This window comes from Cetorhinus maximus, chromosome 7, assembly GCF_964194155.1.
Source record: "Cetorhinus maximus chromosome 7, sCetMax3.hap1.1, whole genome shotgun sequence".
NCBI classification, from domain to species: Eukaryota; Metazoa; Chordata; class Chondrichthyes; order Lamniformes; family Cetorhinidae; genus Cetorhinus; species Cetorhinus maximus.
This window is the reverse complement of record NC_135885.1, coordinates 32996482-33022215: the sequence shown is the minus strand read 5'-3', so window position 1 is coordinate 33022215 and position 25734 is coordinate 32996482. Positions and strand designations below refer to the sequence as shown.

The 25734-nt window shown below is 47.9% G+C and overlaps 1 protein-coding gene across 1 annotated transcript in view; it reads right to left on the bottom strand.

Moving 5' to 3' along the window:
- ccdc169 (coiled-coil domain containing 169) overlaps nucleotides 1-25734 on the bottom strand; it is a 101753-nt gene that overhangs the window by 16607 nt on the left and 59412 nt on the right. Inside the window, exon 6 of the mRNA XM_078545309.1 lies at nucleotides 24498-24551. Coding sequence (XP_078401435.1) covers nucleotides 24498-24551 — 54 coding nt within the window. The remainder of the gene's footprint in view (nucleotides 1-24497; nucleotides 24552-25734) is intronic.

Sequence of the window (25734 nt, the reverse complement as noted above, 5' to 3'; positions counted from 1 at the left end):
GTCATCAAGCAGGGTAAGCAATCAATCACATTGCTTGCAGACAGCAAACTTGGAAGTAATATTCACTAATTAAATTTTACCGAGAGTGAAATAAATGATTATGACATACACACGAGATTAAGGTAGAACCTGAAATATCATAAGGCTTTAAACATTTTTAAAATATTTAGTTTGTTTTAGCATAATGAATAAATTTACATTCCACAAATATAAAATTAGTTTTTCAGGGCCAGAAATGATTTTCATTGCTGAAAAAAGTGACATGCTATTGAAGCTTTTCGTCTTGCACTCATCAGGATAGATTCACGAGAATATCAAACCTCAAAGGGAACAACAATTTATACTGCATGAGAAGAGGGTGTGATTGGTTGGCAAGTGGACTCTGATTGTTAGAGGTGTTGCCATGGAGAATGCACCAGAAAACAGTTAACTGCCAAGCTTTTGTCTAAATTCAAACCAGGCAGGTCTTCTGGTCAAGGCATTGCCTTGGGGGATGAATCAGGGAATGGCTATCCCCGAAGCTTTTGTTTAGTTGAAAAAGGTGCAATGTGTGGGCACGTTCTTTCTGTTTGCAAAGGACAAGGCCCTGTGTGTTAATATATGTAACTTCTAGCATGCTTAAGTGAGCAATACTGTGAGCCTGACACTAGCACATGAAAATAGTATAGGGAGGAGGTTCAAATTTGGTATAGGACTGACAATGGCGACCCCGACCTCAGAAGAAGTAAGTGTAGGGTCTCGACCCAAAGCTTTCCCGACCAGTGAAAAGGCCACACAAACATAGCATGGGGTCAGGAAGGGAGAGGAAATCCATTTTTGCAGTGAAAATCTTCAAGTTTTCAGCTTCCCCAATTTCATTCCTGCCTCCATTGGAAGATGAAAATCTGGCCAATGATATTAGACTTGAGTGTGCCTAATATCAAGGTGGCTAGCATGTTGTCAATTGCTCTGCATAGTTTCATTATGATGAAAGAAAGGCTTGCATTTTTGCAGCACCTTTCGCAACCAGAACTTGTTCCAAACTGCTTTACAGCCAATGATGTACTTTCAAAGTGTAATCGTTAATGTAATGAAGGAAATGTAGGAGCCAATTTGTGCACAGTAAGAAAAGAACAGTATGAAACATGGAATAACAGCTACTGGAAGGCATTACCTGGAGGCTGGGAATGAGAAAATCCAGTCAGATCCAGCATTCAATACCCAACATGATTAGGTTACACCAGGTCAAACAGCTGCTGTTGAACTCTTGTTCGATAGACTACAGTTTGTGTCTAAGATGTTGTTGAAAAGATAATGGCTGTGAATAGCTGGATAGAGGATTGGTTAGCCAACAGGAAACAGAGAGTAGGCATAAATGGATCAATTTCAGGCTGGAAAAGTGTAACAAGTGGAGTGCCACAGGGATCAATGCTGGGCCTAAACTGTTTACAATCTCTATCAATGATTTGGCTGAAGGGAAGAAATGTACAGTTGCTAAATTTACTGATGGCACAAAGATAGGTAGGAAGGTGAGTTGTGAAGAGCGAATAAGGGGTCTGCAAATTAGAGATATAGATAGGTTAAGTGAGTGGACAAAAATTTGGCAGATGGAGTATAATGTGGAAAAATGTGAATTTGTCCACTTTGGCAGGAAGAATAGAAAAGCAGCAAATTATTTAAATGGAAAGAGATTGCAGAACTCTGCAGTACAGAGGGACCTGGGTGTCCTGGTACATGTACTGCAAAAAGTTAGTATGCAGAACAGCAAGTGATTAGAAAGGAAAATGGAATGTTCTCCTTTGTTGCAAGGGGAATGAAATATAAAATTAGGGAAGTTTTGCTACAGTTGTACAGGGCATTGGTGAGACCACAACTAGAGTACTGAGTATAGCTTTGGTCTCCTTATTTAAGAAAGGACATAATTGCATTAGAAACAGTTTGGAGAAGGTTAAATCAACTGATACCTGGGATGGGGCGGTGAGGTGGGGGTGGTGGGGGGAAGTTATCTTATGAGTAAAGGTTGGACAGGATGGGCCTGTATCCATTGGAGTTTAGAAGAAGGAGTGCAGAGTAAATTATAAAAGTGTAATATTTTTAACGTTCCTATACTTGGATTTAACTGCGAAGCGCCAGAAATAAGGGAAATTTAGGCCAATATATTGAAGTAATATAAATAATCCAAAGTAGAATAAAGTTAATATAAGGAAAGTAGAGTTAAGACATGTCAGGGCAGCTCAGTCAAGTGGAATGTGTGTCCTGTAATATGTGCAAAATCATGGACACTACCAGTGTCCTAGCTGACCACATGTGCAGGGAGTGATGTCAGCTGCAGAAACTTGAGCTCCGGGTTCAGAGCTCGAGCGGTGGCTGGAGTCACTGTGGCGCATCTGTGAGGCTGAGAGCTACGTGGATAGCATGTTCAGAGAAGTGGTCACATGGCAGCTTAAGGGCCTGGAGACAGAGAGGGAATGGATGACCACCAGGCAGTCCAAGAGGAGTAGGTAGGTAGTGCAGGAGTCCCCTGGGGACCCACTCACAAATCAGTTTTCCATTCTGGAAGCTGGTGAGGGCGCTGGTTCCTCTGAGGAGTGTAGTTAGAGCCAAGTTTGTGGGACCACGAGCGGCTCGTCTGTACAGGAGGGGAGGAAGAAGAAAGGAAAAGCTATAGTGATAGGGGATTCATTGGTTAGGGGAACAGACAGGCATTTCTATGGCCATAGACATGACTCCAGGATGGTATGTTGCACCTGAACAGAGCTGGGACTGAGTTCCTTGCGGGGCGTTTTGCTAGTGCTGTTGGGAGGGCTTTAAACTAACTCGGCAAGGGTGAGGGGACCAAGAAAAAATGTGAAAGGGGAATACCAGGGTGCACAAAATACTGGGAGGGGCAGATAGCGCTAGTATAGAGAATAATGTTAATAGGTAAAGTGGAGGCAAGGGAGAAAATAACAAAACCTAAATCAGAGTTACTATGCATGTATATAGAAACATAGAAACTAGGAGCAGGAGTAGGCCATTTGGCCCTTCAAGCCTGCTCCGCCATTCATTATGATCATGGCTGATCATCCAGCTCAATAGCCTGCTCCCCCTTTCTCCCCATATCCTTTGATCCCTTTCGCCCCAAGAGCTATATCTAACTCCTTCTTGAAAACATACAATATTTTGGTCTCAACTACTTTCTGTGCTAATGAATTCCACAGGCTCATTACTCTCTGGGTGAAGAAATTTCTCCTCATCTCAGTCCTAAATGGTCTACCCCATATCCTCAGACTGTGACCCCTGGCTCTGGACTCCCCCACCATCGGGAACATCCTTCCTGCATCTACCCTGCCTAGTCCTGTTAGAATTTTATAGATTTCTATGAGATCCCCCCTCATTCTTCTGAACTCCAGTGAATATAATCCTAATCGACTCAATCTCTCCTCATATTAGTCCCGTCATCCCAGGAATCAGTCGGTTAAACCTTCGCTGCACTCCCTCGATAGCAAGTACACCCTTCCTCAGATAAGGAGACCAAAACTGCACACAATATTCCAGGTGTGGTCTCACCAAGGCCTTGTACAATTGCAGCAAGACATCCCTGAGCCTGTACTCAAATCCTCTGGCTATGAAGGCCAACATACCATTTGCCTTCTTTACCACCTGCATGCTTACCTTCAGCGACGGGTGTACGAAGACACCCAGGTCTCGTTGCACATTCCCCTCTCTCAATTTATTATAGCCATTCAGATAATAATCTGCCTTCCTATTTTTGCTACCAAAATGGATAAGCTCACATTTATCCACATTATACTGCATCTGCCATGTATTTGCCCACTCACTCAGCTTGTCCAAATCACACTGAAGCATCTCTGCATCCTCCTCAGAGCTCACCTCCCACCCAGCTTTGTGTCATCTACAAATTTAGAGATATTACAGTTAAGTCCCTCATCTAAATCATTAATATATATTGTGAATAACTGGGATCCCAGCACCGATCCCTGCGATACCCCACAAGTCACTGCCTGCCATTCGGAAAAAGACCCATTTATTCCTACTCTTTGTTTCCTGTCTGCCAACCAGTTTTCTATCCATCTCAATACACTACCCCCAATCCCATGCGCTTTAATTTTACACACCAATCTCTTATGTGGGACTTTGTCGAAAGCCTTCTGAAAGTCCAAATAAACCACATCCACTGGCTCCCCCTCATCAACTCTACTAGAATGCACGGAGTATAGTAAATAAGATTGGGGAGTTACAGGCGCAGGTTGATGTTGTGAAATATGATGTTGTGGCGATAACAGAGACCTGGCTCAAAGAAGTGCAGAACTAGGTGTTAAATATTCCCGGGTACAAGGTGTTCAGAAGAGATAGGAAAGGAGGAGGGGTGTGGTATTGGTTAAGGAGAGCATTGCAGTGCTGGAGAAAGAGGATGTCCCAGAGGGTTCAAGGACAGAATCAATTTGGCTAGAGCTAAGGAACAAAAAAGGTGCAATTAAATTGCTCGGTGTAGTCTATAGATCGCCAAATAGTGAGAAGAACATACAAGAACAAATTTGTAGGGAAATTATAGAGAGATGGAGGCATTATAGAGTAGTTATAAGGGGGGACTTCAACTACCTGAATGTAAACTGGGACAGTGGTAGTGTAAAAGGCAGGGAGGGGGCAAAAGTTCCTAGAGTGTGATCAGGAGAATTTTCTACAGCAGTATGTGTCAAATCCAACAAGAAAAGACGCACTGTTGGACCTGGTTCTTGGAGATGAGGTGGGCCAAGTAGATCAAGTGTCAGTGGGGGAATATTTAGAAGACGGTAATCATTGTATTGTATGTTTTAGGATGATGTTAGAAAAGGACGATGGGCAATCCAGAGTAAAAATAATTAACTGGACAAGAGCCGACTTTGATGGGGCAAGAACAGAGCTGGACCAGATAGACTGGAACAAAAGATTGGCAGGAAAAACTGCTGAACAATGCTGAATCTTCAAAAAAGAATTGGTTCGGATACAGTCAAAGTATATTCCAACGAAAGGGAAAGGTAGGGAAAACAAATCCAGAGCTCCCTGAATAAAAAAGGAGATTGAACTTAAGATAACGAAAAAAAAGTGCGCTTATAACAGGTGTCAGGTAGAAAATACAACTGAGAACCAAGAGGGATACAGAAGGTTAAGAGTGGGGTGAAAAAGAATATTACAGAAGCAAAGAGGGATTGTGAGAAAAGACTGGCAACCAAAATAAAGGGTAATTCCAAAGTCTTCTATAGGCATATAAATAGTAAGAGGATGGTAAAAAGAGTAGGGCTGATTAGGGACCTAAAAGGGAATTTACACATGGATGAAGGGGCCATGGCTGAGGTATCAAATGAATATTTTGCATCTGTCTTTACCAAGGAGGTAGATGCTACCCAGGCCACGGTGACAGACGAGGAAACTCTGTCACCAGAAGGGTTCAAAATTGATAAGGAGGAAGTGTTGAATAGACTGTCGGTACTTAAAGTTAGGCACCGGGACCGGATGAGATGCATCCAAGGATATTGAAGGAAGCGAGTGTAGAAATTGCAGGGGTAGTGCCAGAGGACTGAAGAATTTCAGCAGTATGCCCTTGTTCAAAAAAATCGTAAGGATAAGCCCAGCAATTACAGACCAGTCAGTTTAACTACAGTGGTGGGCAAGATTTTAGAAACAAATATTCGGGATAGAATTTGTAGTCACATGGAAAAATATGGGTTGATAAGGAAGAGCCAGCATGGAATTCTAAAAGGGAAATCATGTTGAACTAACCTGGAGTTTTTTGAAAAGGTAACAGAAAAGGTTGATGAGCATTATGCTGTTGATGTGGTGTACATGGGCTTTGAATGGGCATTTGATACAGTGCCACACAACCGACTTGTGAGAAAAGTTATTGCTCATGGAATAAAAGGGGCAGTAGCAATGTGGATACAAAATTGGCTGAAAAATAGGAAGCAGAGAGTAATGGTCAATGGATATTTTTCAGGCTGCAGGAAAGTTTGTAATGGAGTTCCCCAAGGGTTGGTATTGGGACCCTTGCTTTTCCTAATATATATTAATGATCGAGATCTTGGTGTGCAGGGGACAATTTCAAAGCTTGCGGATGATACAAAGCTTGGGAGTGTTGTGAACTGCGAGGACGGTATGAAACTTCAAGAGCACATAGACAAGTTGACGGAGTGGGCAGATAGGTGGCAGATGAAACTCAATGCGGAGAAGTGTGAGGTGATGCATTTTGGTAGGAAGAACATGGACAGACAATATAAAATAAGGGGTGATATTTGAAGGGGGTGCAGGAGCAGAAAGACTTGGATGTATATGCACATAGATCATTGAAGGTGGCAGGACAGGTGGAGAGAGCAGTTAATAAAGCATATAGTATCCTGGGCTTTATTAATAGAGTACAAGAGGAGGGAGGTTATGCTGAATTTATACAAGACACTCATTAGACCTCAGCTGGAATATTATGTACAGTTCTGGGCACCATATTATAGGAAGGATGTGAACACATTGGAAAGAGTGCAGAAGAGGTTTATAAGGATGGTTCCAGGGATGAGAAACTTCAGCTAGGAGGATAGATTGGAGAGGATGGGACTGTTCTCCTTGGAGACAGGTGGCTGAGAGGAGATTTCATAGAGATGTTCAAAATCATGAGGGGGCTGGACAGAGTAGATAGGGAGAAGCTGTTCCCACTCGTAAAAGGATTGAGAACGAGAGGGCACAGATTTAAAGTGACTTGCAAAAGAAGCAAGTGTGACATGAGAAAAAACTTTTCACACAACGAGTGGTTCAGGTCTGGAATGCATTGCCTGGAAGTGTGTTGGAGGCAGGTTCAATCGAGGCATTCAACAGGACATTAGATGATTATTTGAATAGGAACAATGTTTAAGGGCATGGGGAAAAGGCAGGGCAATGGCACTAGGTCACAATGCTCATTTGGAGAGCCAGTGCAGACCTGACGGACCGAATCGTCTCCTTCTGTGCCATTAAGATTCTGTGAATGAGAGGTTATCTTACTGAAACACGTAAGATCCTGAGGAGTCTTGACAGGGTGGATGTTGAAAGGATGTTTCCCCCTGTGGGAGAGACTAGAACTAGAGGACACAGTTTAAAAATAAGGGGTCTCCCATTTAAGATGGTGATGAGAAGAATTTTTTTCTCTGAAGGTCGTGAGCCTGTGGAATTCTCTTCCCCCGAGAGCGCTGGAGGCAGGGTCATTGAATAGTTTTAAGGCTGAAGTAGATAGATTCTTGACTAACAAAGGATCAAAGGGTGTAGGGGTAGACAGGAAAGTGGAGTTGAGGCCACAATCAGATCAGCCAAGATCTTTATGAATTGGCGGAGCAGGCTTTAGGGGCTGAATGGCCTACTCCTGTTCCTAATTCATATATGGTATTGATTGCAGATTTGGAAGGTGCTGTCGAAAGAGGCTTGGTGAGTTGCTGCAGTGTATCTTGTATGTGGTACACACTGCTGCCACTGTGCATTGATGGTAAAGGGAGTGAATGTTTAAAGTGGTAGATGGGGTGCTGATCAAGTGGGCTGCTTTGTCCTGAATTGTGTCAAGCTTGAGTGTTGTTGGAGCCACAATCATCTAGGCAAGTGGAGATTATTCCATCACACAACTGACTTGTGCCTTGTAGATGGTTTACAGGCTTTGGGGAATCAGGAGGTGAGCTACTTGCCACAGAATTCCCAGCTTCTGACCTGCTCTTATACTTACATGGTTAGTACAGTTTTTGGTCAATGGTAACCCCAAGGCTGTTGATAGTAGGGGATTCAGCGATAGTAATGCCACTGAATGTCAAGAGGAGATGGTTAGATTCTCTCTTGTCGGAGATGGTCATTGCGAACATCCCCTTTCTGACATTATGATGAAAGGAAGGTCATTGATGAAGCAGTTGATGATGGTTGGGCCTAGGACACTACCCTGAAGAACTTATGCAGTGATGCCCTGGGACTGAGATGATTGGCCTCCAACAACTACAACCATCTTCCTTTGTGCTAGGTATGACTAACCAGTGGAGAGTTTCCTCCCTGTTTCCCGCTGACTTCAATTTTGCCAGGGCTCCTTCATGCCACACCTGGTCAAATGCTGCCTTGATGTCAAGTGCAGTCACTCTCACCTAACCTTACGCCTACCATACAGCAGTTCTGTATTAATTTCATCATGGATTGGTAATACTGTGATCATGTATGGATATTGCAAAATTTTAAGAGATAGATACTCATTATTGTCTTTATAACATGAGGCCCACATCAAGCTGTAAGCTACAGTCACTCGAGCAAATCAAAGTCTACAAAATATCTGAAAAGGAACAAATATATAAATTGCACTGAAATATGCTGGAAAACATCCTTGAGAATGTAACAGAATAGAGTTGGACAGCTTCCCTGTAAAATTTTCCCTTGATGGTATTACATATATGTGGATAGGGATGGAGAACGCAATGGGTGGGAAAATTTAACCCATCTGTAATGGTGTCAGCCATGAATCAGTGTGCAATACTTTTGCCTCTGAGACAGGATGTTGTGGGTTTAAGCCCCACTTAAGTTGGGCACAAAATCTAGATGACATTTCAGTGCAGTACTGAGAGTGTGCTGCACTGAAGGACATACCAGCTTTCGGGTGAGATATGAAACTGAAGCCTTGTCTGCCCTCTCAGGTGGGAGTGAAAGACCCCATGACACAATTTTGAAGAAATGTAGAGGATTTTTGTCTGGTGTCCTGGCCAATATTTATCTCCCAACTTATACCACTAAAAACAGATGATGATCTAATCATTATTACATTGTTATTTGTGGGATCTTGCTGTGTTCAATTTAGCCACTGTGTTTCCTGGATTATGACAGTGACTAAAGGACATTTCATTACAAGCCTACCGACTCCCACAGTTACCTTGACTACAGCTCCTCACACCCCGCTTCCTGTAAGGACTCCATCCCATTCTCCCAGTTCCTTCACCTCCATCGCATCTGTTCTGATGATACCACTTTCAAAAACAGTTCCTCTGACATGTCTTCTTCCTTAACCGAGGTTTTCCACCCACGGTGGTTGACAGGGCCCTCAACCGTGTCCGGCCCATCTCCCGTGCATCCGCCCTCACGCCTTCCTCTTCCTCCCAGAACCATGATAGGGTCCCCCTTGTCCTCACTTATCACCCCACCAGCCTCCGCATTCAAAGGATCATCCTCCACCATTTCCGCCAACTCCAGCATGATGCCACCACCAAACACATCTTCCCTTCACTCCCCCGGCGGCATTCCACAGGGATCGTTCCCTCTGGGACACCCTGGTCCACTCCTCCATCACCCCCTACACCTCAACTCCCTCCCACGGCACTTTCCCATCCAACCGCAGAAGGTGCAGCACCTGCCCCTTTACTTCCCCTCTCCTCACCATCCAAGGGCCCAAACACTCCTTTCAAGTGAAACAGCATTTCACCTGCACTTCCCTCAATTTAGTCTACTGCATTCGCTGCTCCCAATGCGGTTTCCTCTACATGGAAGAGACCAAATGCAGACTGGGTGACCGCTTTGCGGAACACCTTCGGTCTGTCCGCAAGCATGACCCAGACCTCTCTGTCGCTTGCCATTTCAACACTGCACCCTGCTCTCATGCCCACATGTCCGTCCTTGGCCTGCTGCAATGTTCCAGTGAAGCTCAACGCAAACTGGAGGAACAGCACCTCATCTTCCGACTAGGCACTTTATAGCCTTCCGGACTGAATATTGAGTTCAACAACTTTAGATCATGAACTCTCTCCTCTATCCCCACCCCCTTTCTGATCCCCCCTTTTTCCAATAATTTATATAGATTTTTCTTTTCCCACCTATTTTCATTTGTTTTATCTCTACTTCTTAGCCTATTTCAATCCCTTCCCCCCACCCCACCCCCACTAGGGCTATCTGTACCTTGCTCGTCCTGCTTTCTACCCTTAATGTCACCTATTAGCACATTTCTTAGCTAATATCACCACCGTCAATACCTCTTTGTCCTTTTGTCTATGACATCTTTTGGCAATCTCCACCTATCACTGGCCCTCTATCCAGCTCTACTTGTCCCACCTCCCGCCCCACCTTAAACCAGCTTATATTTCACCTCTTTTCTATTTTTACTTAGTTCTGTTGAAGAGTCATACGGACTCGAAATGTTAACTGTGTTCCTCTCCGCAGATGCTGCCAGACCTGCTGAGTTTTTCCAGGTATTTTTATTTTTGCTTTTGTTTTGTGACTAAAGGACATTGTTGGCTGTGAAACACGTACTGTGATCATGAAAGCCTAAAGCAGCGACAGCCAGTGTTATAATGGTTTAGGGGTAACTGTTAACTATATATCTTGACTTCCTATCTTGTAGTTAAAGCCTTTATAATTACACAGATCTTGTTGCTTCATTCAGAACTTTCTTCTTTTCAGTCAAACTGAGCGAGTCAGAAACACAGCAAGCAAGAAAAGCACTAAAAGCACAGAGCTAGAGTTTCCATTTTGGGTGCAACCGGTGATTCTGGTACAAATTGCATCTAAAAAAGAGTGCCCATTTTGAAAAGTCTTTTTCTCTGGCTGAAACATCATTTGCATATTGCTGAACACAAAATCTGCCCTTGATCAGATCAATCTGGCAACATTTTAAAATATATATTCTGTAGATTCTGCTTGAAAATTATTTCTTGATATACTTAGAAGTGGCAACTTTTTATCAATACAGCTGAAAATGCCTTTATCACAAAATATAAGCATTTTAGATCACAGGTGTCAATCTACCATCTTTTGAGTCACCCAATTTTAAATTACTAAGGACTTTTAAAAAATGTACAAAACATTTTCTAGATAGATTGTAATACAGTTCCTTAGTAAATTTAAAAAATAAGTTCAATCAAAATCTTTCAAAATATACCTATTTAGTGCCCCTGTACCCACAAGTTCCATTTTAATTTTTGAAGCCTCCTCAAAGGGCTGCAGGTGAGTGCAATTAACAGAATCTCACAATGGTGATTAATTCCCCCTGGGGGTGTGGACAGAGCCTGCCTCTAGCGCAAGGTTTTTGAAACTAGCGCAAAAGATCACAGAAACTCCAGTTGCAATGAACACATTTTGTGGTTGAAGTTCTGCAATCTTTTGCATTTGTTACTCCAATATCGGTGGAATTAGCAGAAACTCCAGGCTGGCCTTCAACTGGGGCTCTCTCATGCATCCATATGTGAATTATGTTTTTAAATTAATCCATTTTAATTTATTCTTTCCACAAACTTGGACAGAAAACTGGAAGAAGGCAATCAAAGGCGCAGCCAGAGAATTGAAGACAGATGGAAAGTTATACCAACTGTGCAGCAATGTTTCCCAAACTTTTTCCCAGTGTGATCCCATTTTAATGCCTCAGACTTAGTGTGGCCAGAGAGTGAAAATTTGGAGCAGGAGAGTTGTTGAGCGGGTGTGATGGGATGGGGAAGATTCAGCTGTAGAGTGCGGGGGGGAGGGTGGGGGTGCGGTGGGGGTTGTGGCCGGAGGGGGCGCGGTACTTGACCAGAGGGGGGAGGTGGAAAGCAGGAGCTGAACATGGGAGAGTTGATGAGAAGGCATTTAAAGCATCCTTAATTATAAACCAATAGGATCTCCATTATTGATGCAATAGGTCATATATTAATGAAAAAGTGTATGGATAATTAATGTATTTGGATTCAGATTATTAATGTAATAGCATCCTGATTATTGATGCAATCATTTCCAATTATTAATTAAAATAATTCTGATTATTTATGTATTAGCATCATAATTATTGATGCAATAATTTCCTGATTATTTAAGCATTAGACAGGTGATTATTAATGCAATCGAAACCATTTAATTAATTAGATCCTGCTAATTAATGCAATAGAATTATGATTATTAATGCATTATGATCCTGATTATTGATGCGAGATAATCCTGATTATTGAAGAAATAGGCTCTCTGGGAAAAAAAAAGCAAGCACCTGCCTTTTTACTGGCCTTTTTTTTTGCAGCAGTAATTAGGTCTGAGAGAGCAGTCTATTTGGGCATATCCTCCAACAAAAAAAATACGAGGATTTAAATGGGCCTCACAGCTGTCAGAAATCAGTCCAAGCTCTATGCCAGCCATTACTGCCTCAGAGCCCGCGGCCCCAAAATCTAATGGAGGTTGCAGCCCACAGTTTGAGGGCTCCCGCTGTACAGAGAAATGAAGCTGCATGAAAATTCAGAAGATGTGACAGGAGAGAATGATGAGTTATGTGTATTTCTGCACTAACTATGCAGCAGGGAGAATGAAAAATTACAGTGATAAAAGTGAGGAAGGACAAAATCATAGAAACAGTACAATAAAAGCATAATAGGAAATAAAAATGCTGAATGGTTTCGAGAGGCTGAATCTTTAATAAAAAATTGTCAGTAAAAGAATGAAAGGGGAAGTTAGAAACCTTATTCTGCACATAGGTCTATTAGAACATGGAATGCCTTAAACAAGTGACTATTGAGTTATTTCAGAAGGAACTGGATAAGAGGTTTAAAAGAAAGGATATAGAGAAAAGGCAAAGAAATTGAATTTGAGTATATTTGAATACATAAATCAGATGAATGCCATCTTTTAATATTGTCATTTGTACAGTCCATTGGAAAAAAAAGTTAGAAAAGTAAAATACTGATAAAAGACTAAAGTCGCAATTTTGGGAAGTTCCGACATTAGCAACCTCCTTAGCTTTTTCGAACAAATGATATCCCTCAAGTGAAATATGGAAATCACAGTGTGGTGTACTTAAATTTCCAGAAGACATTTGACAAAGTTAATAATTATGACTAAATTTGTAGGGAATCAGTGTAAGTCTTCGAAATGGCTAAGAAATTGGCTCAAAGGTTAAAAGCAACAGATAGTTGTTAAAGGGTGAGGGGAGTCCTAAGAGCAGGCCCCAGAGATCAGTTAACTTCATGTCATTTTTAACTTACATCAATAAGTTTGATTCAAAAGCTAATGCAAGTTGATCAAATCTGTGGATGATTCCAAAATAAAAACTTTAGATTCAGAGGAGGCAGTTCAGAGAAATTACAAAATGAATTGTACAAAGTATAAAATTATGCATATCAATAGGAAATAATATTTAAAGTGGACCAGCTTAAAGGATTGTGTATATTTAAAATCAAACTTGAGAGTAGGACCTGGATTCAAGCTGGTAAAAGTCAAATTTAGAACAGGTTTTAGGAAGTTCTTCTTCATCAAAAAATGAAAGAGAGTTCTGGATAAATTATGGCAGGAAGAATCTTGGAATCATTGAAGAAACAATGGGATGCACGATGCACGTATCTTTTCTGGAAGGATGACCCAAGATGGGTTTAATGGCCATTATAGTCTTCTGAAAGGAACTGCAACCAACTGTTAAGCAGACAAGCTGGTAAAGGAGGTTTACTTTCATTGGATATTACGAGGCCAGCTGCTACTCCTAAATGTAATCGATTTTCTTTGCAAGGAAAATAAGGACAGGGATCCCGACCAGCAGAAGGATTTGCTGAGGTGGGTATAGCCCTTAAATGACCGTTAACTGTCATTTAAATGGTAAAGCCTTTTTGGTCAGCTGAACTGGTAAGAATGATGTAAACAGGAAGGCTTGTGGGAAAAAGAATTCCTCAAAAGTTCTGCGTGGGTGGTACACCAAAATAGGGATGCTTAACTGAGAGGGGTGGCCAACCTTTAAAACTTGAGAGACAGACTTCAGTGAGGGTAAATCAAGTCGTTCAGGTCCATATTAGCTGGGAACAAAATGTGGACGAGGTTTTGAGTATTAAAACATACGCACCCACCTTTGAATATATTAGTTTACTATGGCCACGTTTGCTAACACTGCAACTGCAGGGTGTGCATTCACCACAGATGCAATCGCAGTGTCTGTGACATCACTGCCAGCGACACCGCAGGTTGCTGCCTGCATCAAAGAATAGAACCATATGTAATAATGATCAGCGTAAAGGTATTTTAACATGTGCAGAGTCTTAAATGAGATGCAATCTTGCTCTGACAGCCCAATACCATGGTTAAGGATTGCAGTTTTCACAGAACATTGATTCCCAAAACACCAGCTAAAATTCCTGGAATCATGATTATGATTTGATATTGCCGCCCTGCTCTCATCTCGCTCCCGATCCCTCACTGACTCCCGCTCCCTCACTGCCTCCCGCTCCCCACTCTGCGCCCTCGCTGCCTCCTGCTCCCCACTCTGCTCCCTCACTGCCTCCTGCTCCCCACTCTGCTCCCTCACTGCCTCCCGGTCCCCACCCTGCTCCCTCACTGCCTCCCGCTCCACACCGTGCTCCCTCCCTGCCTCCTGCTCCCCACTCTGCTCCCTCGCTGCCTCCCGGTCCCCACCCTGCTCCCTCACTGCCTCCCGGTCCCCACCCTGCTCCCTCACTGCTTCCCGCTCGCCACCCTCCTCCCTCACTGCCGCCCGCTCCCCACTCTGCTCCCTCACTGCCTCCCGCTCCCCACCCTGCTCCCTCACTGCCTCCCGCTCCCCACTCTGCTCCCTCACTGCCTCCCGCTCCCCACTCTGCTCCCTCACTGCCTCCCGCTCCCCACTCTGCTCCCTCACTGCCTCCCGCTCCCCACTCTGCTCCCTCACTGCCTCCCGCTCCCCACCCTCCTCCCTCACTGCCTCCCGCTCCCCACTCTGCTCCCTCACTGCCTCCCGCTCCCCACCCTCCTCCCTCACTGCCTCCCGCTCCCCACCCTCCTCCCTCACTGCCTCCCGCTCCCCACTCTGCTCCCTCACTGCCTCCCGCTCCCCACCCTCCTCCCTCACTGCCTCCCGCTCCCCACTCTGCTCCCTCACTGCCTCCCGCTCCCCACTCTGCTCCCTCACTGCCTCTCGCTCCCCACCCTGCTCCCTCACTGCCTCCCGCTCCCCACCCTGCTCCCTCACCGCCTCCCGCTCCCCACCCTGCTCCCTCACTGCCTCCCGTTCCCCACCCTCCTCCCTCACTGCCTCCCGCTCCCCACCCTCCTCCCTCACTGCCTCCCGCTCCCCACTTTGCTCCCTCACTGCCTCCCGCTCCCCACTCTGCTCCCTCACTGCCTCCCGCTCCCCACTTTGCTCCCTCACTGCCTCCCGTTCCCCACTCTGCTCCCTCACTGCCTCCCGCTCCCCACCCTGCTCCCTCACCGCCTCCCGCTCCCCACCCTGCTCCCTCACTGCCTCCCGCTCCCCATCCTGCTCCCTCACTGCCTCCCGCTCCCCACTCTGCTCCCTCACCGCCTCCCACTCCCCACCCTGCTCCCTCACCGCCTCCCGCTCCCCACTCTGCTCCCTCACTGCCTCCCGCTTCCCACCCTGCTCCCTCACTGCCTCTCGCTCCCCACCCTGCTCCCTCGCTGCCTGCCGCTCCCCACTCTGCTCCCTCGCTGCCTCCCGCTCCCCACTCTGCTCCCTCGCTGCCTCCCGCTCCCCACTCTGCTCCCTCACTGCCTCCCGCTTCCCACTCTGCTCCCTCACTGCCTCCCGCTCCCCACTCTGCTCCCTCGCTGCCTCCCACTCCGCTCCCTCACTGCCTCCCACTCCCCACTCTGCTCCCTCCCTGCCTCCCGCTCCCCACTCTGCTCCCTCCCTGCCTCCCGCTCCCCACTCTGCTCCCTCACTGCCTCCCGCTCCCCACTCTGCTCCCTCCCTGCTCCCTCACTGCCTCCCGCTCCCCACTCTGCTCCCTCACTGCCTCCTGCTCCCCACTCCGCTCCCTCACTGCCTCCCGCTCCCTACTCTGCTCCCTCACTGCCTCCCGCTCCCCACTCTGCTCCCTCACTGCCTCCCGCTTCCCACTCCGCTCCCTCACTGCCTCCCGCTCCCTACTCTGCTCCCTCGCTGCCTCCCACTCCCCACTCTGCTCCCTCGCTGCCTCCCGCTCCCCACTCTGCTCCCTCACTGCCTCCCGCTCCCCACTCTGCTCCCTCACTGCCTCCCGCTCCGCACTCTGCTCCCTCTCTGCCTCCCGCTTCCCACTCCGCTCCCTCGCTGCCTCCCGCTCCCTACTCTGCTCCCTCGCTGCCTCCCACTCCCCACTCTGCTCCCTCACTGCCTCCCGCTCCCCACTCTGCTCCCTCACTGCCTCCCGCTTCCCACTCCGCTCCCTCACTGCCTCCCGCTCCCTACTCTGCTCCCTCGCTGCCTCCCACTCCCCACTCTGCTCCCTCACTGCCTCCCGCTCCCCACTCTGCTCCCTCACTGCCTCCCGCTTCCCACTCTGCTCCCTCACTGCCTCCCACTCCCCACTCTGCTCCCTCACTGCCTCCCACTCCCCACTCTGCTCCCTCACTGCCTCCCACTCCCCACTCTGCTCCCTCACTGCCTCCCGCTCCCCACTCTGCTCCCTCACTGCCTCCCGCTCCCCACTCTGCTCCCTCACTGCCTCCCGCTCCCCACTCTGCTCCCTCACTGCCTCCCGCTCCCCACTCTGCTCCCTCGCTGCCTCCCGCTCCCCACTCTGCTCCCTCGCTGCCTCCCGCTCCCCACTCTGCTCCCTCACTGCCTCCCGCTCCCCACTCTGCTCCCTCGCTGCCTCCTGCTTCCCACTCTGCTCCCTCGCTGCCTCCCGCTCCCCACTCTGCTCCCTCACTGCCTCCTGCTTGCCACTCTGCTCCCTCACTGCCCTCCGCTCCCCACTCTGCTCCGTCACTGCCTCCTGCTCACCATTCTGCTCCCTCACTGCCTCCCGCTCCCCACTCTGCTCCCTCACTGCCTCCCGCTCCCCACTCTGCTCCCTCACTGCCTCCCGCTCCCCACTCTGCTCCCTCGCTGCCTCCCACTCCGCTCCCTCACTGCCTCCCACTCCCCACTCTGCTCCCTCCCTGCCTCCCGCTCCCCACTCTGCTCCCTCGCTGCCTCCCACTCCGCTCCCTCACTGCCTCCCACTCCCCACTCTGCTCCCTCACTGCCTCCCACTCGCCACTCTGCTCCCTCGCTGCCTCCCGCTCCCCACTCTGCTCCCTCCCAGCCTCCCGCTCCCCACTCTGCTCCCTCACTGCTCCCCGCTCCCCACTCTGCTCCCTCACTGCCTCCTGCTCCCCACTCTGCTCCCTCGCTGCCTCCCACTCCACTCCCTCACTGCCTCCCACTCCCCACTCTGCTCCCTCCCTGCCTCCCGCTCCCCACTCTGCTCCCTCCCTGCATCCCGCTCCCCACTCTGCTCCCTCACTGCCTCCCGCTCCCCACTCTGCTCCCTCACTGCCTCCCGCTCCCCACTCTGCTCCCTCCCTGCTCCCCGCTCCCCACTCTGCTCCCTCACTGCCTCCTGCTCCCCACTCCGCTCCCTCACTGCCTCCCGCTCCCTACTCTGCTCCTTCACTGCCTCCCGCTCCCCACTCTGCTCCCTCACTGCCTCCCGCTTCCCACTCCGCTCCCTCACTGCCTCCCGCTCCCTACTCTGCTCCCTCGCTGCCTCCCACTCCCCACTCTGCTCCCTCGCTGCCTCCCGCTCCCCACTCTGCTCCCTCACTGCCTCCCGCTCCCCACTCTGCTCCCTCACTGCCTCCCGCTCCGCACTCTGCTCCCTCACTGCCTCCCGCTTCCCACTCCGCTCCCTCGCTGCCTCCCGCTCCCTACTCTGCTCCCTCGCTGCCTCCCGCTCCCCACTCTGCTCCCTCACTGCCTCCCGCTCCCCACTCTGCTCCCTCACTGCCTCCCGCTTCCCACTCCGCTCCCTCACTGCCTCCCGCTCCCTACTCTGCTCCCTCGCTGCCTCCCACTCCCCACTCTGCTCCCTCACTGCCTCCCGCTCCCCACTCTGCTCCCTCACTGCCTCCCGCTTCCCACTCTGCTCCCTCGCTGCCTCCCGCTCCCCACTCTGCTCCCTCGCTGCCTCCCGCTCCCCACTCTGCTCCCTCACTGCCTCCCACACCCCACTCTGCTCCCTCACTGCCTCCCGCTCCCCACTCTGCTCCCTCGCTGCCTCCCGCTTCCCACTCTGCTCCCTCGCTGCCTCCCGCTCCCCACTCTGCTCCCTCACTGCCTCCTGCTTGCCACTCTGCTCCCTCACTGCCCTCCGCTCCCCACTCTGCTCCCTCACTGCCTCCTGCTCACCATTCTGCTCCCTCACTGCCTCCCACTCCCCACTCTGCTCCCTCACTGCCTCCCGCTCCCCACTCTGCTCCCTCACTGCCTCCCGCTTCCCACTCTGCTCCCTCACTGCCTCCTGCTCACCATTCTGCTCCCTCACTGCCTCCCACTCCCCACTCTGCTCCCTCACTGCCTCCCGCTCCCCACTCTGCTCCCTCGCTGCCTCCCGCTCCCCACTCTGCTCCCTCACTGCCTCCCGCTCCCCACTCTGCTCCCTCACTGCCTCCCGCTTCCCACTCTGCTCCCTCACTGCCTCCTGCTCACCACTCTGCTCCCTCACTGCCTCCCCTCACCACCCTGCTCCCTCGCTGCCTCCCGCTCCCCACTCTGCTCCCTCACTGCCTCCTGCTCACCACTCTGCTCCCCGCTCCCCACTCTGCTCCCTCACTGCCTCCCCTCACCACCCTGCCCCCTCGCTGCCTCCCGCTCCCCACTCTGCTCCCTCGCTGCCTCCCGCTCCCCACTCTGCTCCCTCGCTGCCTCCCGCTCCCCATCCTGCTCCCTCACTGCCTCCCGCTCCCCACTCTGCTCCCTCACTGCCTCCCGCTCCCCGCCCTGCTCCCTCACTGCCTCCTGTTCGCCACCCTGCTCCCTCACTGCCTCCCGCTCCCCACCCTGCTCCCTCACTGCCTCCCGCTCCCCACTCTGCTCCCTCACTGCCTCCTGCTCCCCACTCTGCTCCCTCACTGCCTACTGCTCGCCACGAGCAAGACAGCGAGGGTTCAGGAGAGGAGCAATGAGTGAGGCAGTCAAAGGTTGGGAGTGAGGCAGAGTGGGACAGAAAGTGAAGCGGCAAGCAGGAAGCCGTGAGTGGTCAGGAGCGGGAGGGGAAAAGTGGCAAGTGGAAGGCAGCAATGGGTTAGGAGCAGGGTGGTAACGAGCCAGCGAGGGGTAAGGAACAGGCAGAGAGTATCCAATAGGCAAACAACAATGATGTCAGTGGTATGAGGAATCATGCATGCACTGGCAGATGGAGTGAGTTCTGATTTCCTGTTCCAGGTGTACAATGATGATGTCAGCAACACAGACCTGTTCCAGTGCTAGGCAGGAGATAGTGTTTTACTACTGGGATATAGTTTGCATGGGACCAACAATTGTGAGCTGGAACAACCCTAGACAGGTAACATTAAAAGCATGTGGGGAGAGTGTCCTGTACACAATCAGGCAGCGCAGGGGGTCATCACCCTCCTGACATCATGTGGGCTTAAGAGGAGAGGACAAGGCTTCCAGACACAATTGGGAGGCCCCCTGAGGGTAAGGAAAGCAGCAACTGGCAATGGGGGCACGGACCTCAGATTTCGGGTCCCGTGATGATGAGGAGCAATATCCTCTACAGGAAGGGCACAACTCAGGGCATGTGGATGGCAGAGTGGAGGGACAAGGGGCAGAGAGGACACAGAGGCCACACTGTCAGCATAGGATCTACTGCCACAGATGGAGTTGCCTGGAGATGACCAGGGACCAGTGCCACAGGAGACTGCGACTCTTCAGGCAGATAGAGAGATTTATGCCCTCGTCACGGAAGACCTCACACCTCGCAGCATTGCTCACCAGTGGCTGTAAAAGTCACTGTGGCCTTGAACTTCTTTGTCTCTATCTCCTTCCAAGGACTGTGGTCTTGGATGGCGTCTCGCAATTGGCTGAGCACTACCACATCTTACAGATTATGGATGCTCTATTTGCCAGAGGTGGACAGATGCAGCCTCGCTGGTGCAGAGGGTAGTGGATTTTGCCTCAATCACTAATTGCCCCCGGAGCAGGCCATAATCGACTTCACCCATATGGCTATTGGGGCACTCAGTGACTGCTCAGTGAGATTCATCAACAGGGAGGGCTTTCATTTTTTCAACGTTCAGCTGGTGTGCAACCACATCCGAGCTTCCCCTATGTATGCGCTTGCTTCCCTGGCAATTGCAATGATTCCTTCATCCTCTGCCAGTCCTGGCTGACACAGCTCTTAACTCCACCCCCCAAACTCCATGGATGGATTCTAAGTAACAAGGGGTATTGAAGAGATGGCTACTCATGCCTTTACGAGACCTTAAGACAGAGCTACAGAGCGGCTACAACTGCAGCTTCACAAGGGCCATCATCGAGCAGGCCATTGGACTTCTGAAGATGAGGTTCTAGTGCCTACACATGTCGGGGGCTGCCCTGCTGTACACTCCTATAAGCCACTCGCACATTGCGGTGGTCTGATGCGCTTTATTTTATTCATTCATGGGATGTGGGCATCGCTGGCTGGGCCAGCATTTATTGCACAAACCTGATTGTCCTTGAGAAGGTGGTGGTGAGCTGCCTTCTTGAACCGCTGCAGACCATGTGGAGTAGGTACACCCACAGTGCTGTTAGGAAGGGAGTTCCAAAACATGGTCTTCCAGAGAGATGTGCGTCTTGAGAATGGTGAAGCCCTGAAAGGGCACAACTCATTGGAGGAAGAGAAGCAGCAGGACATGGAAGAGGAGAATGAAGAACACTGAGATGCCCTGGCTGCCCATGTAAGTGGCCAGGTCCAACAGGCGACACAAGGGTCATGTCAGGATGCTGTGAATGTCAGGGATCATCTGATCCAGATATTTTTCAGCTAAACCCCTCTAAACCAAGGGGACAGCATGGTTTTGAACTCACTTTGAGCTACCTGTGAGAACTCTTCCATTCAAGACGCAGCCTTAAATGGATCCACTTTTGGCACCAGTGAAGGATGCCGATCTATCCAGAGGTTTCACTACCCTCTTGCAAAAGGACCCTTACTCCCCTTCACCACTTCTTCCCTCTTTTCTTGTCCCATTAAAAAATGGAAGCTCACATGTCTTTCATCACGTGTCAATATTTACATAGTGCTGAACAAGAGAAAAAGCGCATATTTACAGGTGAACAAAACCCCAGTGACCCATTCAGTGCTCTATCCGACACAGTGGCCTCCCCTGTTGGCCACTTATACGCGGTGCTCTCCTTGTGGCCTTGGATGAGGTGGAAACAACCTGCGCGCTTATCTCAGCTTGTGGCTGAGATGCATGTGGGGGTTGTCCTCATCATGGAGATACAGGGGTGGCATGGTGGGTGGGGGGGCATCTCCAGAGGCTGCTGAATGGGCATAATTTCAGGTGCAGACTCCATCACTGGGCCTTGCTGCACAGATGGTCAGTCAGAGAGACCAGCAAGGAAGCCAAAGATGATAATGATGTTCCATGAGAGGTGGCACCCTCAATCTCCTTGGTTACTGTCTCAGCCTTCAGCTGGCACTCAGATGGCTGGAGGAGAGCACCAGCTGGGACACAACTGCCATTTCCTCCAACATCACTGCAATGTCAGCATCACTGATCGGTTCAGGCTGCGGCATGCATTCTATTATCGTCAATGTGCAGTTTCTGCATGCACTGAGAGTGCTGCCGCATATGGCTTTCAATGAGGTTGGTCACTCTCTTAATGGAAGAGTTCATGCATTCAAAGCCTTCGAGTTATGGTGGTGCACCAAATTATGGTGCTGAACCAATTCCTCCATTCGCAGCCCATGACCCTGCATTGCCTCAGAGAACTCTGGCATGTGGGAACACATCTGGTACTGCTAGTCTAAGTAGGGCCTCCTTTCTTGTGACTCTCAACCCCTACATCTGTGTCCGGATGACCAGGGCTGTGTCTGTCCTCCATCCTGTAAGGGGACTGTCCACAGTTGCCTCCGTCACCCTCTCCTGCTCACTGCTCATCACCCAATACCACCCAATCTATACACATACGAGGACCCACCAAAACAATTGTATCTGAGCTGGTGGAGGATGCATTTGGCAGGTGTCATGGTGATTGTTCTGAGGTCCCTTCTTGAAGCACTTGGCCCAGTAAAGGTACAGAAAACTGTCTTTCTGCCTCAATGTTTGAACCTGTGGGAAAAACCAGGATAGATCATGAGAGCTAGCCTTAGAGAGCAGAAGTCTCTTAATGCTGAGGCTTCCCAATGTAGTCTTTGGTGTGCTGCCGGGTGGGTTAGAGTGCACTGCACCCCCTTAATCTATGCATTGCAGTTTCTATTTACCCTCTCCATGAGGGATGCCCATCTCATCTTCTCCAACTTGCTCATAGTCAGCCACCCTGACAATGTGCATTGGTGCCCCTTCCATGGTGATGATAATATGTAGAATGGGATCCCTGTCTCCATTCTGCACCCTTTTGCAAGAATTACGTGCCCATTTCTCCTGCAAAGGCAAAAGAGAGAGATAAGGCACTGCTGGCCTCTATTGCTCACTGAGATAGGAAGCTGCCTGTATCAATGCTAGGCAGTCCTCAGCTGTACTAGGGCTCTAAGCCTTACTGTAAGTGCCCTGGGCACATATTCCATCCATGTTCAGGAGCAGCATGGGCCCTCAGGCTTCTCAGCTGGAGTGTCTGCTGGAGGTTGAATATCCAGGAGCATGTCTCAAGGGCCTGGCATTGCATTCATCTTGCCAGAGTGAAGAAGGTAATTGAACCTTTTTCTGCACTTCATCCAGTTTGTCCTGACCACACACTGTCTGCTTATGGTCTCAGCCACCTTTATCCGGGCCTACTTGGTTTGAGAGGATTGACTTCTCCTGCCACCCTCCAGAAAAAGAGAACCCCCTGCTTTCCCTCATTACCTTAAGGAGGATCTTCAGGTCTGCATTACAGCCCTGCCCGGGATTTCAGCCCTCTGTCCCTCCTGCATTATGTATAATATAGCAATTGATTCAGTAAAATGGTAACCACAGTAATGGCTGTTTAAATTGGGCACGTACTCTTTCAAACTCACCTCCATTCACGCCCTTATGGCTGCTAATTGGCCAGCCAACCCACCCTTCAGCCAATTAACAATTGCCCCTGTGAAAATAGGAGCCTGTGATTTTTTCCCCCTCAAGGGTGGGAATAGGACGTGGACACAGTCCCAATGTCCATTTCCAGACCCAGAAGGAAAATCAGGCCCGATGCACATGCTGCACTACAATACATCCACACAAGGAAGAATGTGCACTGGCCACAGGCATAACTCTTTGGTGCACTGGATACTGTGTGTTTGCTTCCAGGGGTGGATTATTCAGAACCAAGCTTTAACAGACCCTATGAGCCAGGGTGGGGCTACCTGCCAGCAGCCCTATCCCTTTCGGAAGCCCCACGTTGTGGCTCCACAAAGTTTCTCCGCCGCTGCTCCTGTTCAGTTTCTTCCAGAAGCTAGTAATGAGTGGCCAATATCAGTTCCATCTTTCAGTATAGTCGGTACCTCTCTGTGCTAGCAGAATGGTTGAAATCCAAGAAATACAAAACAAAATTGCAGCATAAACCATTCGCAGGAAAGCTCCTTAACTTTTCAGTTAGAATCTAATGATTTGAGTACTTGCAGGTTAATGCCCTTTAAATACTGCAAAAAAATCTGCAGAAAATGCTTTTTAATGAGAGAGTAGTTGGGTAAGTTTAGTCAGAAACTGAATATACTTCAACATCTGTGGTTTTCAGAGAGAAGAGTTCAAAGCATTAAGTAGTTAAAGTTCTTTCTGATGCCAGCAAATAGATATTGCTTAATAGTCACGAGTTCTATAACTGACCTTGGAGGTTACCACAAACATATTTCAAGGTTGGTAGGACAGATCAAAGTTTACCTGATGCAAGTATATAAACATTGACAACAGCACACACTCATTCTGTAATTATATTGAAGCATAATTGTTTCTTCAGTTTCTATATTTATGGTAAGTTGGGACATTTTACATCCAAAGTTATTTGGCCTTCAGGCTATACAGTATTTTCCAACTTGCATTACAATGGTCTAGATTACAAATTTTGAAATGGAAAGGGCCTTAGCATCACAATTTATTTTAAAAATTAAGTACTTGCAAAAACTATGATTACAATAACTTTGTTCTATTGAAATTAGTCCACTTACGATTTGACAATTTTTTGCTTAACCACGGAGAGCTGACTTAAATGAGCTATAAAGGAGCCAAAGTTCCATTAGCAGGAGATAGTCATAAACCAAAGGAAGTTTAAACATTAATTGTGTATCCTAAAACAGCTCCATCATACTCTTGAGCTCATAAATCTACCCAGGCAGGATTGCAAAGACTTCATCATCAATCAATATTTTCTTTTAAAAGTCAATGCAATGAATGGGAAAAGGCATTAACGTGAGTCAAAATTCTCTGTAACAATTTTGAGCCCCAATGATGATATTCCTGTGTGATTGTTTAACAATCTTGTTAAAGATTGTTTTAACAAGACACAAACATTACTGAGGAGTGTCCCTGCTACAGACTAAGTGGCGCAGTAATGAGGAGGCTATCGCTTGGCTTCGGGGATTTGCATTCACAATAAATAATAAGGTTGTAAATTAGTTTACAAAATCATTAAAACAAATGCCAAGGAACATTTTGGAATTTCTTGTGAAGTACTGCATGATTCCAATTTGTTTAAACAAACGTAATAAACTTACTTCTGCGATTTCCGTCAGGTACGTGCGACGTTCATCATTGGCTTTATGATAAGCCTGAAAGAAAAGATTGTTCAACGAAGAATGACAATTAGCTAACAGATTCAATTACACAATGAAAATTGATGTTACTTCTGCTTAGTGTTGTCCAACAGAAATTGCTGACTAGCCACAGGTGTGGCTATGGTGGCACCGTTTTAGTCAAATGCACTCATTTTGTGGAAAAGCTCATTTCACACATACTATACGGGTAGATATACTTCATGTGTGTACAAAACACTGACCATCAAACAGAAACTTAGGAAGTGAAGAGAGAAGTGAATCTCTCTGTTTACCATTCAACCAACGAAAAAGTTAAAGTACACATGCATACAGCGCACTAAGCAGTATTGAGATCATATACTCAATGATGCTGTCTATTACTCATTTTTCTTCACTAATCAAAAATGCAATTAGCGACAACTGGTTTCCCAATTGTCCATATGTGGCTTGAGGCTAATTTTGGTCAGTTAACACTGCTTCGGCACAATAGTAACTGCTAGTTATGGAAAAACTTGTTTTAATTACCAATATTTTGTAAGAGAAATGATTCCCTAGAAATAAATTGCTTGTTTAGAATAATGTATACATTATATCATTTTTATATCTAATACAAACCATGCCAATTAACAGATACTTGTTAATGAGTGCATTTGTTTAGAACAATCAATGGCTCTGTTGATTGATTTATTATTATTTTTAAACAAAAAGCACATTACTTTATAGTAACAGTTTAGATTGGGGGGACAGTTGCTGCTTTGCTGGCACTGTTCATAGACAAGAATTCAAATGATCTAATAAGAAACATATTACAACCATTATGCTTGGGTGAATTTTGAAGAATTGGAGAATATATGAAAAGGAACAGCTTTCTATTTAGATTTAATTTTTAAAAAGGAGAATCAACAACGTTGCATAAATTGTTTCAACATGAAATACTTCTTCTAGGAACATAGGGGCAGGAGTAGGCCATTTGGCCCGTCGAGCCTGCTCTACCAATTATATCATGGATGATTAAGATTGAGAAAAAGATCATTTAAAATCTCTTCCCTTAGAGATACTACCAATGCTGTTTTCAAAGGTCTGCTGGAAACAAGTGATTTCAAGTCCCCTAGCTCAAAAAGACTATCCTAAAAGAATTGAGCATAACATTTCCATTACATAGTATTTTCTCAACAATAGTCTCTTCTCTCATAAAAGC